This window comes from Coloeus monedula, assembly GCF_965178545.1.
Source record: "Coloeus monedula genome assembly, chromosome: 1".
Classification (NCBI taxonomy): Eukaryota; Metazoa; Chordata; class Aves; order Passeriformes; family Corvidae; genus Coloeus; species Coloeus monedula.
Genome location: NC_138781.1, coordinates 29024261 through 29038678, shown reverse-complemented (window position 1 = coordinate 29038678; position 14418 = coordinate 29024261). Strand labels below are relative to the sequence as shown.

General features: G+C 35.7%; 1 protein-coding gene across 4 annotated transcripts in view; it reads left to right on the top strand.

The window, feature by feature from the left end:
- Positions 1–14418, top strand: part of DGKB (diacylglycerol kinase beta) — a gene marked incomplete at its 5' end in the record, with an annotated part of 302358 nt that overhangs the window by 30445 nt on the left and 257495 nt on the right. For 2 of the 4 annotated variants that reach the window (XM_082282402.1, XM_082282400.1), the window contains 2 exons: positions 1816–1892; positions 6698–6718. In XM_082282402.1, the coding sequence (XP_082138528.1) occupies positions 1816–1892; positions 6698–6718 (98 nt within the window). The remainder of the gene's footprint in view (positions 1–1815; positions 1893–6697; positions 6719–14418) is intronic. The other 2 variants (XM_082282403.1, XM_082282401.1) reach the window with 1 other exon arrangement.

The window sequence follows — 14418 nt, the reverse complement described above, 5'->3', positions numbered from 1 at the left end:
CTTTTTTAAGATAAGGTTCAATCACCTCTGCCATAACACCTGCTCATCTCACACTGCTGCTTTTGTAGTTATTGACATCGTTATCATAAGATGCAATGATTTTTATATACAACCATGTATATCAATACTGAAAAGTATATTAAAATTATAGAAGCCAAATAAAAAATGAATTTTTGTCAGTCATCAATTTGTGTGCTTGTCCTGGTCAGTAAGTGTCTAACCCACCAGCTTCTAATCACAGCTGATAATAAAATTTGTTGCTGAACATAGTTGTTTATTTATTACTTATATTGTTTTTGTTTACATAAAGTTGTGATTTTTGTTCTATTTCAAATGACAGAACAATAAGATTATAGATGATTTTATGAAATAAATATTTGCTTTGACTGCCCATGAGACCTGCTAAACTCCATTGCTTACAGTTGGCAGTAAAACTGAAATATACCCAATTAGTGAAAATAAACAATTTTATTGAGGCCACACATAGTCCCAGGTGTTTTTATTTAAGAAAATTTGGTAAATGAAAAACACTGGGAAAAGCCACTCTTTTTAGTGTATAAACTGTATATGAGAGTGGGAGGGAAACAACTCCTCCAGCATCTCTTAAAACTGAATTTTAGTGTTGTATCCTGTTTATAAGTGCTATGAGCTGTTACAGAACTGTTATGTAACTATTGTTCAAATCCTTGGCTGCTACATTTTCTCCTTTCAGGTCACATAATTTGATAAATGTACTTTTTAGAGTCAGGTTTAAGATGATGGTTTTCTTTAAAGTCTAATAACTATTACAATACCATATTTTGTTTATTTAATTAGTAAAAGCCATATTAGGTCCTAAGGTTTCTAATATTACATGCCTAAATAATTGCTCTAGATAGTCTTGTTCTTGGTTCATTCTTTGCTTCTCTACTTTCCTTCCAGGTTTTGTTGTAGAAATAAAAGTGCAGATGCAAAGTTCACCTATTCTCTTATTCATTGAATTGGAACTCATTACTAATTCATAGTGTTGTGGCCATTATGCAGATTTGACCATTATACACTGAACTACTGCATTTTTAAGAAAAAAAACTGAGTTATTTTTATTGTATTGCTGAGTTATTTAATGTGGAAAAGATGGTTATGTGCATGATGAATTCTAAGTGAATATGAGTTCAAGGGTTTTATTTAATGACTACTTACTGGAATAATTGCTTTGTTATTCTGCCCATAGTTAAATTGGAAAAATTATATCTACGTGATTCTGACCTTCAGGGATTTGCACAATTCGGTTAGACAAAAGTTACTGAAGCTGACAGTTTTTAGAATACCTGAGAGCTCTGCAAAAATTGAGGTTTTGAGAGCAACATTTGTTTTCTGTGATGTGAGCACTGAAGAGTTTTTTTCTGCAAGGTTCCCATTTATCTTGATATTGTCCAGCTCCTCTACTCACTGGCAGCTCTGCCAAAGGAGATTTTGTTGTGCTAGTGGAAATGACCATGTTTTGTGGTTGACTCAAGGACAAGAGAAGTGACTTGAAATAGTCCTGCAAAAACCTCCTTCAGAAATATGCTATTTAATAGTTAAGGATTAGATCAAAGAGTGTTCATTTCTGAGCATTTTGTGTTTACTGGCTGGTTTTTACAGTACTCATGAAGAGGGTAGAGTATGTTCTCATTTTCTTTGTGCCCACAGCGCTCATACAGCTACAGAAAATTACTGACGTGTATTGCGAAAAGCTGTTAGCAGTTTTGATTGTTTTTTTCTTTAATTGCTGTTCATGTTATATAAATCAGTGTTCTGTATTTTCATTTTCTCTCTCTCTATTTTTTTACTCAGATTCCACCAAGAAAATTAAGGATGTCTTAGAAGAATTCCATGGCAGTGGTGTGTTAGCAAAATATAATCCTGAAGGGGTAATTTTTCTTGTTTCTTAATGATCAGAAATGAGGGGGACAATTGGCAAATTCTGTAGCCATTCTAAGCATTTGAAATAGAAGATTAATTATAAATCAGGTGTTTGGGGTATTTGAAATTGTTTGAGAAGTAAAAAAACCAGGATGCTATATGATCTGGAATATCCCTATAGTCTGTTGGGGTCAGCTATTCCAGCTGTGCCCCTTCTCAAATTCGTATGTACCTTGAGCTGCCTTGCTGGTGGGCTGGGGTGAGAAAAGACGTTGACTCTTTGTAAATACCTGAAACATCCCTCTTTTATCAACACTGTTTCCAGCACAAATCCAAAAGGAAGCTTCATACAAGCTACTGTGAAGGAAATTAACTCTATCCTAGCCAAAATCAGTGCACAGACTTCCCCCCCACCGCCCCTGCAAAAAATAAAAAACAACCCCCCAAAACACCTCCACAACCCTTTGAATAAGATTAATATGGTTTTCAAGTCTCTTAAGATTGGAAATGTCAAGCATAATTTCAAAAGTTATAAAAGTAACATCCATTAAGATTTCTTTTTAAATTCTGTTTCTCTTGTGTTGTTTCTAGTAGTGGGATTTTCTGATGTTATGAAACAAAGAATTCAGCTGAAAAAAAAGCTGTGTATGCACACTGTCACTACAGATTCACCACTAGACAAAGTATTCTGGTTTGGCTGGTAGAAAAAGCCAGATTGTTTTCTTTTCTTATCCTCAATTGAAATTTGCATTCACTTAGCACATCCTAATAGTGTGATTCAGAATGTAGCTAAATAAAAACCTGTTTCAGTAATGTTTCTAATAGTAATATTTCTGACTGTGCTCACATTTTGTGAAATTCAGGATAGAAAAATGTGCTAACCATTATGAAAATTACTTGATCTTACATTTCAGGATGTAAAGTACAAAATTTATTGACAACTTATTGGCAATAATACAATTACTTGCAACTAATGAGTTAATTTAATAGATACTGAAAAATTGTTTGATGCTTTGAACTTGGCAAAGCATAATGTGGGTCATTTTAGTTTATGAGAAAAAAATTTTGTAATTCAGTAAAATAGCGTAAGCTGATCCTTAGATTATCATAAATGATCATCTTAGATTTCCAGGTTTCTAGTTAAATACATTTGTAGAATATAAATGGATGGGAATACTGTGATCATCTACTTTATCCCCCAGTGTAACATAGGGAGACCTAGGCTGTAGGACCATCCTTATCTGCTTTTTTTTTTAGAATATAGACATATTTTTGGTTTTGTTCTTTTTTTAGGAAAAATGTCAACTGATAAAATGGTCTTAATCTATTCTATGTTTTTTCTTTTAAATTCTTCACATATTTTCAGTTATCATACATGTTATCAACATAACAAAACATGTTCAGTTTTGTGAAATCTACCCTGTTAAAGTAAAAAATAACTGCATTTTATGCATATTTAAATAATATGTTGCCGCATAGGTAACATATTTTCAAATTATCAATTGTCCATGAACATGATAGTGAAAGTGGTGTGATTAGTCTCTTTTAACAAAGTAATTTTTCCAGTTTGGGGCTACATGGAAGCTGAGTCATGGCAAGATGGGTACCCAGGAAAACTGTTCTGACTGAAGCCAGGTGAATTGGCAAAATCTGTGCAAAGCTGGAATTAATAAACACAATTGGTCTTGAGATGAGTCTGTGACTCTGCACGGTATCTCCCTGTTCTTCTTTTCACAGCTATTCATTTGCAGAATTCTACCAGTGTATTGAAACATCCAGGAATTATAGAGAAGCAGAATACCCAGGGCAGGGAGCAGGACAGGAGGAGGGTAGGGGAGGAAGGAATTCAAGACAGACACCCTGTGATGACTTCAATGTCTTCAGCAGGAATCAAGCTATTCACTACTCCTGGGTCAATACTGGACCTAGGCTGACCCTGACAGCTTTTGTACTTTGCTGCTTAGCACTTAGACTTCAGAGAGTGCAACATAAAGAAAACCTGGCTAGAAACAAATCTACTTTGGATCTGGTAAGATTTGTCAGTTCGAGGTTCGTGCCATAAGCTGCAGAACTGGAAGCAAAGTGGCTGAAATTTCCTCTGCCACTGAGTGAATATTCTGTTCTGACAAGCGAACTGCCTTTGCACAGGTGTGTCCATATTTCTGGCATGCATTCAGCCTGCTGTGTGGATAAACTCTTTACAGAATGATTTGCAAGTTGATTTTATGTGGTTGGATGAGGACTCTGTGGATTGGGTGTAAGTAATTAATTATTATCTGTAAATGAGATGACAAAAATTAACTGATCCAGCTGGCATCAATCTTAGTGCAGCTATTTATTTCCATATATTCTGGACAGCACTGCTGTTTTGTTGTTGTGTTTTGTAGAGGATACCATCATATTTCCATTTTACCTCTCTCTTTCCTAGATCATTGTCTTATAAATACTCCCAATTTTTTTTTAAAGTACTTTTTTTTAAAGTACCAAAAGATGATGCCAGTTTTTTAGCAGTAAACATGCGACATAGAGCTATGGCAAATTTAGAAGAGTGATATATTTATTTAAATATTTACTTATATATTTAAAGGGTTCAGGAATTTATTCTGCTCCATTGGTTTTACAGAGAAGTTTTTTATCACAAGCTGATCTAATGGACTGCAAATAGCAAAAGAAAAGCCATTGGTACTCAAAACTTGCAACCTGAAATAATCTGGTTTGTTTTTATATTATTTTATATCTTGTTCAGTGAGTGGATTTTGGGTTTAGCAGAAATGGTGTATCTACTTATCAGAAAGTTCTCTACTATAGGGAGTTTATTTATGGAGCTTTTACTTTCTGATTTCAATCTAAGGGAGATGCCTAAAATTTCACAAATGCTACTGAACACCTGCCCTTTCACCTTCTTCTCTAAGTCAATATCAAAGAGGTAATTAAGAATGGATTTTATAAATGGTATAAGACACATAGGTAGGCTATGACCAGCCTCTAGGAAAGCTGTGATTGATAAATATTCTTTTCATCATTTGTGATCTATTTATATTAATTAATTACAATCATTTCACTTTGAGGGGAGTGTTGAATAGGTTGGCAAGACTTAGGAAAGCAGATAGAGCTACAGACAGTGTTAAAATGGGCAGTTGTGTTGCCCATTACAAGCATTGTGTGCTTGTGGTCCTAGTGTTGTCATCCTTTCTGAGTGCTCCTAATTTTTTGTTTACCAAGAAGTCCACTGGCTTTCTTTGCCACCTTGGCACATGCTGGACCATGTTTAACTGGATGTCAACCAGCATCCCCAGCTCCTTTTCTGCTGGGCAGCTTTCCAGACACTTTTCTGCCAGCCCGTGGAGCTGCCTGGGCTCATTGTGACCCAAGTGCAGGACCCAGCACTTGGCCTTGTTGAACCTCATAACATCGACCTCAGTCTGTTGATCCAGCCTGTCCAGATCCCTGTGCAGAGCCTTCCTACCCTCAAGTAGGAAATCAAAGCTCTTGCCCAACAGGGCAGCATCTTCAGACTGACTAAGGTGCAATTCATACTGATGCCTTGAGAGGCCAACTAAAAACAGAGACTAGACAGGAGTAAGGGAATAAAAGCAGGTATTTATTTGAAAGGCCTTCAAAGGTACCCTCTCGGGAGCCACAGGCTACTGCCAAGATAGACCCCAAGATGGACGACACTTCACACTTTTATAGGTTTTGTTCATTTGCATATCAGGGTTAATTCTCCAATTAAAGCTTCAGTTTAATGATGTAATTCCCCTCAGCTTTCCCCCCTTTAGAGGCTTTTTGGTTTATACTTCTTGGGCCTAGGACAGTCTGAGTGTCCTTGGAGAGCAGGCCTGGAGAGGTTTTGTTATGTCTACCTAGCATGAGAGAGCAGAAGTTAACAGGCTACAAGAAACTTCAGAGTTACACACTAGGCAGTACAGGATTTGAAAAATATGAAAGTTAAAACCTAAGGCATCAATACCTTTGCCCAGATCCTTGATAAAGGTATTATCCAGGACTTGGTAAGTCCTGGGAATCGCCACTTGTGACTGGCTACCAACTGGTTATAACTCCACTGACTACCACTCCCTAGGTCTGACTACCTGGCCAGTTTATTACCCAGCAGAGGGTACACCTGTCCAAGCCATGAGCAGACAGTTTCTCAAGGAGAATGCAGTGTCAAAGGCTGTACTGAGGAACTTAGAGGTCTTTTCCAACCTTAATGATAAAGATTCTACAGAAGTCTAGGTAGACAATATCCACAGCCTTTCCCTCATCTACTAAGCAGATCACCATGTCATAGAAGGAGTTTAGGTGTCAAGGACCAGTGAGTCAAGCAAGATCTGCCTTTCTGAAGCTCTGGCTGGCCTGGCCTGATCCCCTGGTGCTCCTGTATGTGCCATGTGATGGCACTGAGGATCATCTGCTCCGTGACCTTCCCACTTGGAGTTTAGAATTATTCAGTTCAGATAATTTGTTTAATTTATGACTCTTCTTGGTAACAATTAATTTTTATGCTTTTTAAAAGTACACAGGGTTGAAAGACTAATATTATATTTATTTTTCTTTCTTGGTTATCTGTCATTGCATGTTTAGAAATAAATTGCTTACGCTGTCTAATCAAGACTAGAATGCTGACTTAGAACCATTTTCTTGACTTATGTGCTAATGCAAGAAAATGGGATATTCTATCAAATGTCTTAAACCTGCTCATCTAAATCACTAACCTTTCACTAAAAATATTTTTGTTATAAAAAACAGAGCTTGAGTGTTATGACACTGCACTAATGTATGTATGTTCTCTCTTTCCTTGCATGTGTTACAGAAACAAGATATACTTAATCAAGTAAGTAATGCTAATTTGATTTTGTCTTTCTTTTTGCGTAGGTGCAGTATCTTTTATTTTGTAGGCTTCCACTGAGATGTATTTATTAGTAAATACTGCATGTGGCTATTCTTTCAGATAACAGAGTAATATTTAAATCTGAAAGCAGAGTGCACTCCTTTTCTGCTGGCAGAATTTTTCACTAGGTGAACTTCATTTTTTTCATTCACAGTACATAATTTTACTAACATTAATTGAGTTGAATATGAGAAACAAATTAAGAGCAAGTAAATTATTTGTTCCATACTTTTCACAGAAATTTCACTTTACTGTGAGATCTTGTAATGATCTGTATTATTCTGAACTGGCAAGAACATGTCTCAGGAAAAAATACTAAACACCGATTTCTATAACCATATAATACCGTTCATATGGAGCAGGCTTAAAATTGCAGATTTAATAATTTGAATAAGGTTTATAGTGTGCTTTAAGCAATTGTGACTTTACAGCAATTGCAAGAGAAATGGTTAAAATGCTGAACATCAACTACTACTCAGGAGAAGCTACTCCTTAGAAACTTCAGTAGCCTAAATCCAGGTATAAAAGTAAAATGGGGAAAAAAAAAAAAAAAACTAGGGAAGAAGGACTAATCAAATGGACTAGTTTTTTAAGTGACCTAGTTATTCTTTCTTCATAGCACAAAGGTGTTAAAAAGCTCTGGCTCTGCTGTTCAGGGAAGAGGCAGCCAGAGCATGCGAGCAATGAGAAAGTCAAGAGAGTGAAAGCATTAGTTTTATAGGAACCCCTCAATTTCTGGGGTCAGAGGCCAGTTGAGCTTTTGGAGATGTGTTAGTAAGATCAGAACTGCCCAATCATAAAAGGACTTATCTTTTTTTTTTTTTTTATAAGCTAACAGAGTGACTGCAGAGGTTCCTGAAAGAGGTTTCAACATTAAAACTGTGTGTCTGTGACCAGTCTTGAGCATAATCTCATCAGTATTTAGCTAATTACTTTGTCAAATGAGTAGATGAATACTAATAGAATCAACAAACTAAACAAAATTTGGGAGTTAATATCACATGGGAAAAGCTTGATGATGTTATGGACTATAGTAAATGGAAAGAAATGCACGTGTGCAGGCTACAGAATAGCATACCCTGGTACAACTGGCATTGTCAGATAAATTAACGTGTATGTAGTTGACCAAAGGTGAATGCACAGTATTATTGTGGTTTGGACATGAAGAGGAGAAGCCTGTTACTGGGATGTTGTAATAGTGTTCCTGTGGCCATGGCAGTCTGAAAAGAAGACAAAACTTGTAAGAAGAGGTAGTGTCTTAGGCCTGCTGACATAAGTGGAAAAGTAGTTAAAATTTCAAGCACACAGGAATATAGTTTGAAAGCATATTTTGTGTTCTTTCCCTGAGAGCTATGTTCTTTAATGTGACAGAAGATATTAAATTACTGTAAAAAACCTTGCCTTATTATAATATATTAAGTGAAGTATTTCTACTGCAGATAGGAAGATTTAATTTTCTTTAAAAAAGGTACTGCAGAAGCCACGTCTTTCTACTTTTGTCCAAATGATGGGATGAAGTGAACTCAAATTGGAACTAATTTACAGAAGGTTAGTAGGATGTGCAGAATTATAGCATATATAATGTAGGAGAAGCCTGTCCTTCACATGTAAGAAGCTTAAGTTGTATCTTTATAGCTACAGAAGAAAAGAATGTAGCATCTTGTGTGTATCGCCAGCAGTAAACTCTAGGTTTCAGACACTGGGTACTCTGTGTTTCTGGCTCCATGGGCAAAATTTCTAGGGAAAGGTTTCTGGATACCTAGAGAGTTGGGAAGCCTGCCAGGCAGAGATGTTGGCAGTCTGGCTGTGAGCCTGCTTTCTGTGGAGTGTGTTGAGGGCATTGAGGTGTAAAATACTTCAGATAGTCAATTTCTGCTGCAAAACTGTTCGGGTTTGAACATTTTTTATGATCTTTACCGGTCTTTCTCCTTTTCTCAGTCTGTGCTACCAGTGCTAATCTCTTTGATATCCTCCTTTCCTTTTGATACACTTCTTTTCCTTAAGAACTTATTTTTATCCTTTTTTTTCCTTTACATTTTTGTGTTGCACAGTACCTTATGCTTTAACTTTATGAACCTATTACCACTTTCCTCTACATGTCACATGTTAAAAAAGACAATTTGAAGAGCTTTAGACAGACTCTTTGATTATGGTTAGGGGGTGCCATTTGTTTTCATTATGAAGAACAATATATTATGTTTCGTGTTGGTTTTTTATCATGATAGCTTCAGCTATGCTTGATTCATGTGCATGGTGGCATCTAGATAATATTTATGTAGCTGCATAGAAAAACAAAATATAAGTAAAATACTTTAAATCACAGTTTATTGCAAGAATTAATCAAAAAATGGAAATGTCTTGAAGTTTTCTTGTGCAATACAGGTATTGATATATATGAAAGTATACATGTGTAATTGAACAGATGCCACTGCTCATATCCTTTTAATTCTTTCTATGCTGTACTTTTAAATACTGGTGAGGAGAAACTCAAACTTAGGTCAATTAGTATAGTTCCACTTTTACTAAAATCTGTACATTTACTTAGTATAAAGTGGATGTAACTTGTTGACAAATGGAATGGGACATTTTAAATGTTTTTCTATCGGTGTGATTAATTGTGAAGGTTCCAGCTGGGCTCAGGTTTGGTTAAATCTCAGCAAACCATTCATTCATGAAGTGAAAGTTTATTAATTTGTATTCTTCAAAACTTTAAAGAGGGAGGGATTAACAATAACTGGTAACATGACATTGTCATATATTACTTTTCTTACTAAAAGTGTTATAGCAAGTATTTTTAATAAATGTAGCTGAAATAACCTCCACAAAAATTTGTAATGCACAGATAGGGTCAATACAGGTAAAATGTGAGAATACCATTGCCGTAGAACATGTATAGAGAAGTGATTTTTCCTGCTTTTAGCCTCATTATGAAGATGCCAATGCAGACATGTTTTTCTGTGAGTAGGTCTTTACACAATCTTCACAAGCAGATTAATTGTTCGTTTCAACCAGAACTTTTTGTCATAACTGACTTTTTTTCAGGGATTAATTCATTTTGCTATTTTATTTGGCTTTTGTCTGAACCATGCCACCTACCCAATTTTCCTGACCAATTCTTCTGGGGAAGAATGTGAGCTATCTACTTTTCACTTTATTTCGTATGTAATAATTTCAAGTAGACTCTGAATGATAATCTCCAACAAGATCCTTCTAAAAGTATGTGATTTACCACTCTTCTTAAAAAAACCCCACCTCTGTATAGTAAATCTAGCATATTTAGTGAAAGTTACATATTAAAAACAAGTACGTATGTGTGCAGTACGTACGGATATGCAAACTTATGCACACATAGAATTATGTACTAAAGAAAACCTGTTGATAAAAGTGGTTTGGTTTTTATTACCTGCATGTAAGATTGGGATGAGACTGCAGTAGCTGGTGAATACATTCCAGACTTATTTTGGTAATTAGCATCAATTTATTTCAATAACATGAGAATGTTATGCTTAAAAATCTAATTATTGCATAAAAATTGAGGTTTTTCCCATTTCCATTTTAGATGTTTTGTTGAGCTTACTTCTTTGAAGAGCTGAGGGAAAATTTTGGCAGTAATATATGTCTGTGTATTGGTAATATCCAAATGTAGTTTGTCCATATGGAGTATTTCATAGGAGCAGCCTGTGAGAGCATGTGGGGTTTTTAAATTTTTTTTTAAACATTCATTTCAGTAGATAAGAATTTGAATGCTGATATAGCTAAGAAATAGTTTTATTTGGTTACCAGAATTTTCAAAATTAATTATGTAAAAACTGTATTTAATGGAATGCTTCGAGCAGAAAATGCTAAGGATTTTGAATTTAAACCAGATTTTACCTTGATGCACAAAGCCAGTCTTCATGAGGAATTCCAAATTTTATTTTAATTTCTGCCTTACGAACGTGAGAAATACATTTTAAACACCAAAAACTTACGCATTCTCATGTGATTCCTGGGTTTTAGCTTGTTAATCCTCTGTATATATAGTCTCTCCACTTTTTTTCCACATCTTTTGTCAAAACAACAGCAGGTTTTGAAATGTGATGATCAATAAATCTTCAAAACTTTGACTTTTGTGGGAATGCTTTAGCATTGGTGTTAACAGCTAATCATGTAATTGTCACTAATGCACTCGCATAAGCGTTGGCCCCTGTTGTCATAGCACTATGTGTGAATCAAGGCCCTGTAACATCTACTCTTACTTAACAGTTCCTTTTTCACATATTGGGTCAATATAAGTAGTTTAAAAAGAAATAATCAGTTAAAGGAACTTACCCAACCCCAAAAAATAACCTAGAGCAATTACTGTCAGTAGATGAAAGCTGATTATATTTTTTGCACCATTTGGAGATCGGACAACATAATTTAAAAAGTAAATAATTGAAAATTGCATTTCAACATAATTCTCTTTCCATTATCTGTGAAATGTTCTTTTTAATAAATCAAAGCCATATGTCGTGGAAGTCTCTTGAAATGAATAATTTCTCTTTTTTTTTTCTTTTCTCTATTACATGCTGTTTTTCAGGATGCTGAAAATAGTGGCTTATGTTGAAATATTTTGTACAAATCTAAAAGAAGAAAAGACCAAAGAGAATGTGGTATTTTAAAAGAATTTATGGGTGGAGATTAACTTCAAACACTAGATCATGTCTTGTTCCCATTTATGTGGCCAGTGTGGTGGGGAGGAATAAAAGAAGTTATTATTCTAGCCCTCCCTGCCCTGCTCCATCCACAATGCCAACTCTTTCGTCAAGAGACTATTAATTTTTTGGTGTCTTGTGAGGAGAAAAAAAGTAGAGTGATAAAGCTTCTCTCCCTTCTTTCTACATATCATCCAGAAGAGCTGGTTGTTGCATTTACACCAGCTAGGAAAATACAGGAGACAGTTAGAACTCCTCTATTGCAGTTAGGATAGATCTTGAGTCAAAAAGCTTCCATTTTCTTAATAAATTATTGGTTCTCTTCAAATGTCTTAGTATGGTAGGAGTTAAAATATTATGCAGCATAGTTAAAAAACTTCTATATTAAAAAAGGCATAAATTTCCTTGTATATATCCTATTTTTCACTGAGGAACCATGTTTTCTGTATTCTCAGTATTGGGATATACTGTCTTTTGATGTCTATAGCATGTAGAGTTCTGTGTGTTGGCACAGAACATACACAAAATGCATAAATCTTCAAAATATGCATGCATATTTGGATTTTTCTTGATCTTACATATCTGTGTTTACTATCAGTAAAGCAGAAAAGCAAATTATAAAATTAAACAGCTTAACTGTTGCAGGAGAAACAAAGAAGTCAAATACACAGTGTTTGTAGGTGGAGTTCAGCCTCTTCCTCTCTGTTGCTCAAGGTGTTAGAAGCCATTCTGCTGCTTGGGACAGGATCAGATATTTTAAGGCAGCTCTGTAGCCTGTTGTAGCCATAAACAGGAGATAAAGACCTGTGATTTTAGCTGAGTGTTGGCCTATATATGTCTGATTCAAAACTAGAAGAAACTTGAAAGTGTCTGCTATTTTGTCAAGCAAAGTCGTAACTGCTACTTGAAAACCAGTCCTTCAATTCCTGTTCTTCCTGAGACTGAGACTCACCCTCTATGAAGCAGCACTAAATTAGAGTAATGCACTTATCAGTGAGTGCTTGAGAAGAAACAGAACTCTTATCATGGTAATTGGAGATTTTTTAAAGCATGTTAAGCATAGACTGATGCACATTTCTTTATCCTTGGAGTCCCTCATATTCTGCTTATCTGGGATTCAAAAGAAACTAGTGTGGGAGCAAGAGCTTTGCTTTATGCTGTTGGTGTAGAGTAGAAAGAGAAGTAAGAGATATGCTTTCTTTAGTGATGTTCATAAGATAAAAAGCATCTTATCATATATCTATGAGATACATTGGATACACTGCCAAGAAATTCACATATGGCCATGATACTATGGAAAATAGTGCCTGCTTTATTGTCAGGTTTGTAGTATTTTATGCCGTAACAGAAGAAGAAAAATTCCAGACTACTTTTTTGACTATGAATAAAGTGAGATTTTTAGTGCATCTAAAACCCCTAAACTATTTTAATGGTTTTGTTTCTTCACAGTTGTGAATTCTTTAGTCAAAGTAATCAGTGTCAACCTGGAAAATCTCTTGAAATATGTAGTTTATCCTGAAAACTGTATTTAAACAGTTGCCAGGTCTTTAATTTCTTTGTGACTTCCACTTCTTTAAAGTTAAGATTCTTAGTACTTATTTTTTTCTAGTTCAATGATTGCCATTTGTTCAAATGTGTCTTTTTATGTGTGCCTACTGTTCTTTCATATGATTTTGTGTGGTATCTTAAGAAGGATGAACTGGTGTTCAGATTCAGGGTAAAATAGTATCAGCTTATTGTTTGGGTAGGAAGATCATCTATTTCCAAGACCCCTGCTATGGGCAGGGACACCTTCTATTTGACCAGGTTGCTCAGAGCCCTTGAACACTGCAGGGGATGGGGCATCCACAACATTTGTGGGCAGCCTGTTCCAGTGCCTCACCATCCTCACTATAAAGAACTTCCTAATATTTGTCCTAAAGCTACGCTTGTTCAGTTTAAAAGCATTAAACCTTGTCCTATCTCTACCTGCCCTTGTAAAAAGTCCCTCACCAGCTTTCTCTTTAGCCCCCCTTAGGGACTGAAAGGTGCTATAAGGTCTCCCCAAAGCCTTCTCTGCTCCAGGTTTAACAACTCCAGCTCTCTCAATGAATCTTCATAGGAGAGATTTTCTGAGATGTAGAAGAACAACAAAAGGCCAGGCTAAAGAATTTTCTACATAGCTGGCTTTTTAAATGTATGATTATAGAAAAACAGTGAAATATTTCAGAATGCATGGTGAGCTGTTAAACAGTTTGCCAGGAGCTTTTAGCAGCTGGGGAGGAAGGAACTTCAGTGTTCTGAGAATCTACTTTTACATCTTATCTCAGTTTTCCCACTGAGTGCAGAATGTTCTTTGTAACTCAAAGAAACCTCCTTTTGTCTGCTCCATCACCATTTTCCATAATATGGTGTCAGGCAGCTGTCCGAGTAGGTTGCCTACAGATGTGGTTGAAATCTCTGAGTTGAAATCTGGGGTCTGTAGCTCAATCTCAGCTTTCTTCCCCACCCAACACATAGTTACCCAGTGATGCATCCTTGATAGCAGATATGCAAAGGAGACAAGTTTGGAGGAAAGACTGATATTTCTACCTGTCTTGCATGGCCCAGATGTTATCTCCACACAAACTCAGTCTATACACAAATGGCATTGCCCCTCTCTTTCTTTCCAGACTTTTATTTTAAGTAAAAGAGGTGCTGCATGGTATTATCTTTTGCAGTTGCTGCTTTTTATCCATATAGCTAGTGATGCTTTAGTTTTACATTTTCATATTTTACAAAATGCGTAAGGCATAACAGAGTTCTGTGATAAACTTTTATTGTATTCTGTTATTCTAAAAATAGTATTATGAGGATAATTCTTGGCCTAATTATTTTTGTCTCATCCTGGTTCTTAAAGGGCTATTTGAGTGAAGGAATTTTCTCCAAAATAATGGGAGTTGGCAGAGCAAATCCTAATTTGCTTCCTTGTGAAGTGAAGGATGCCAT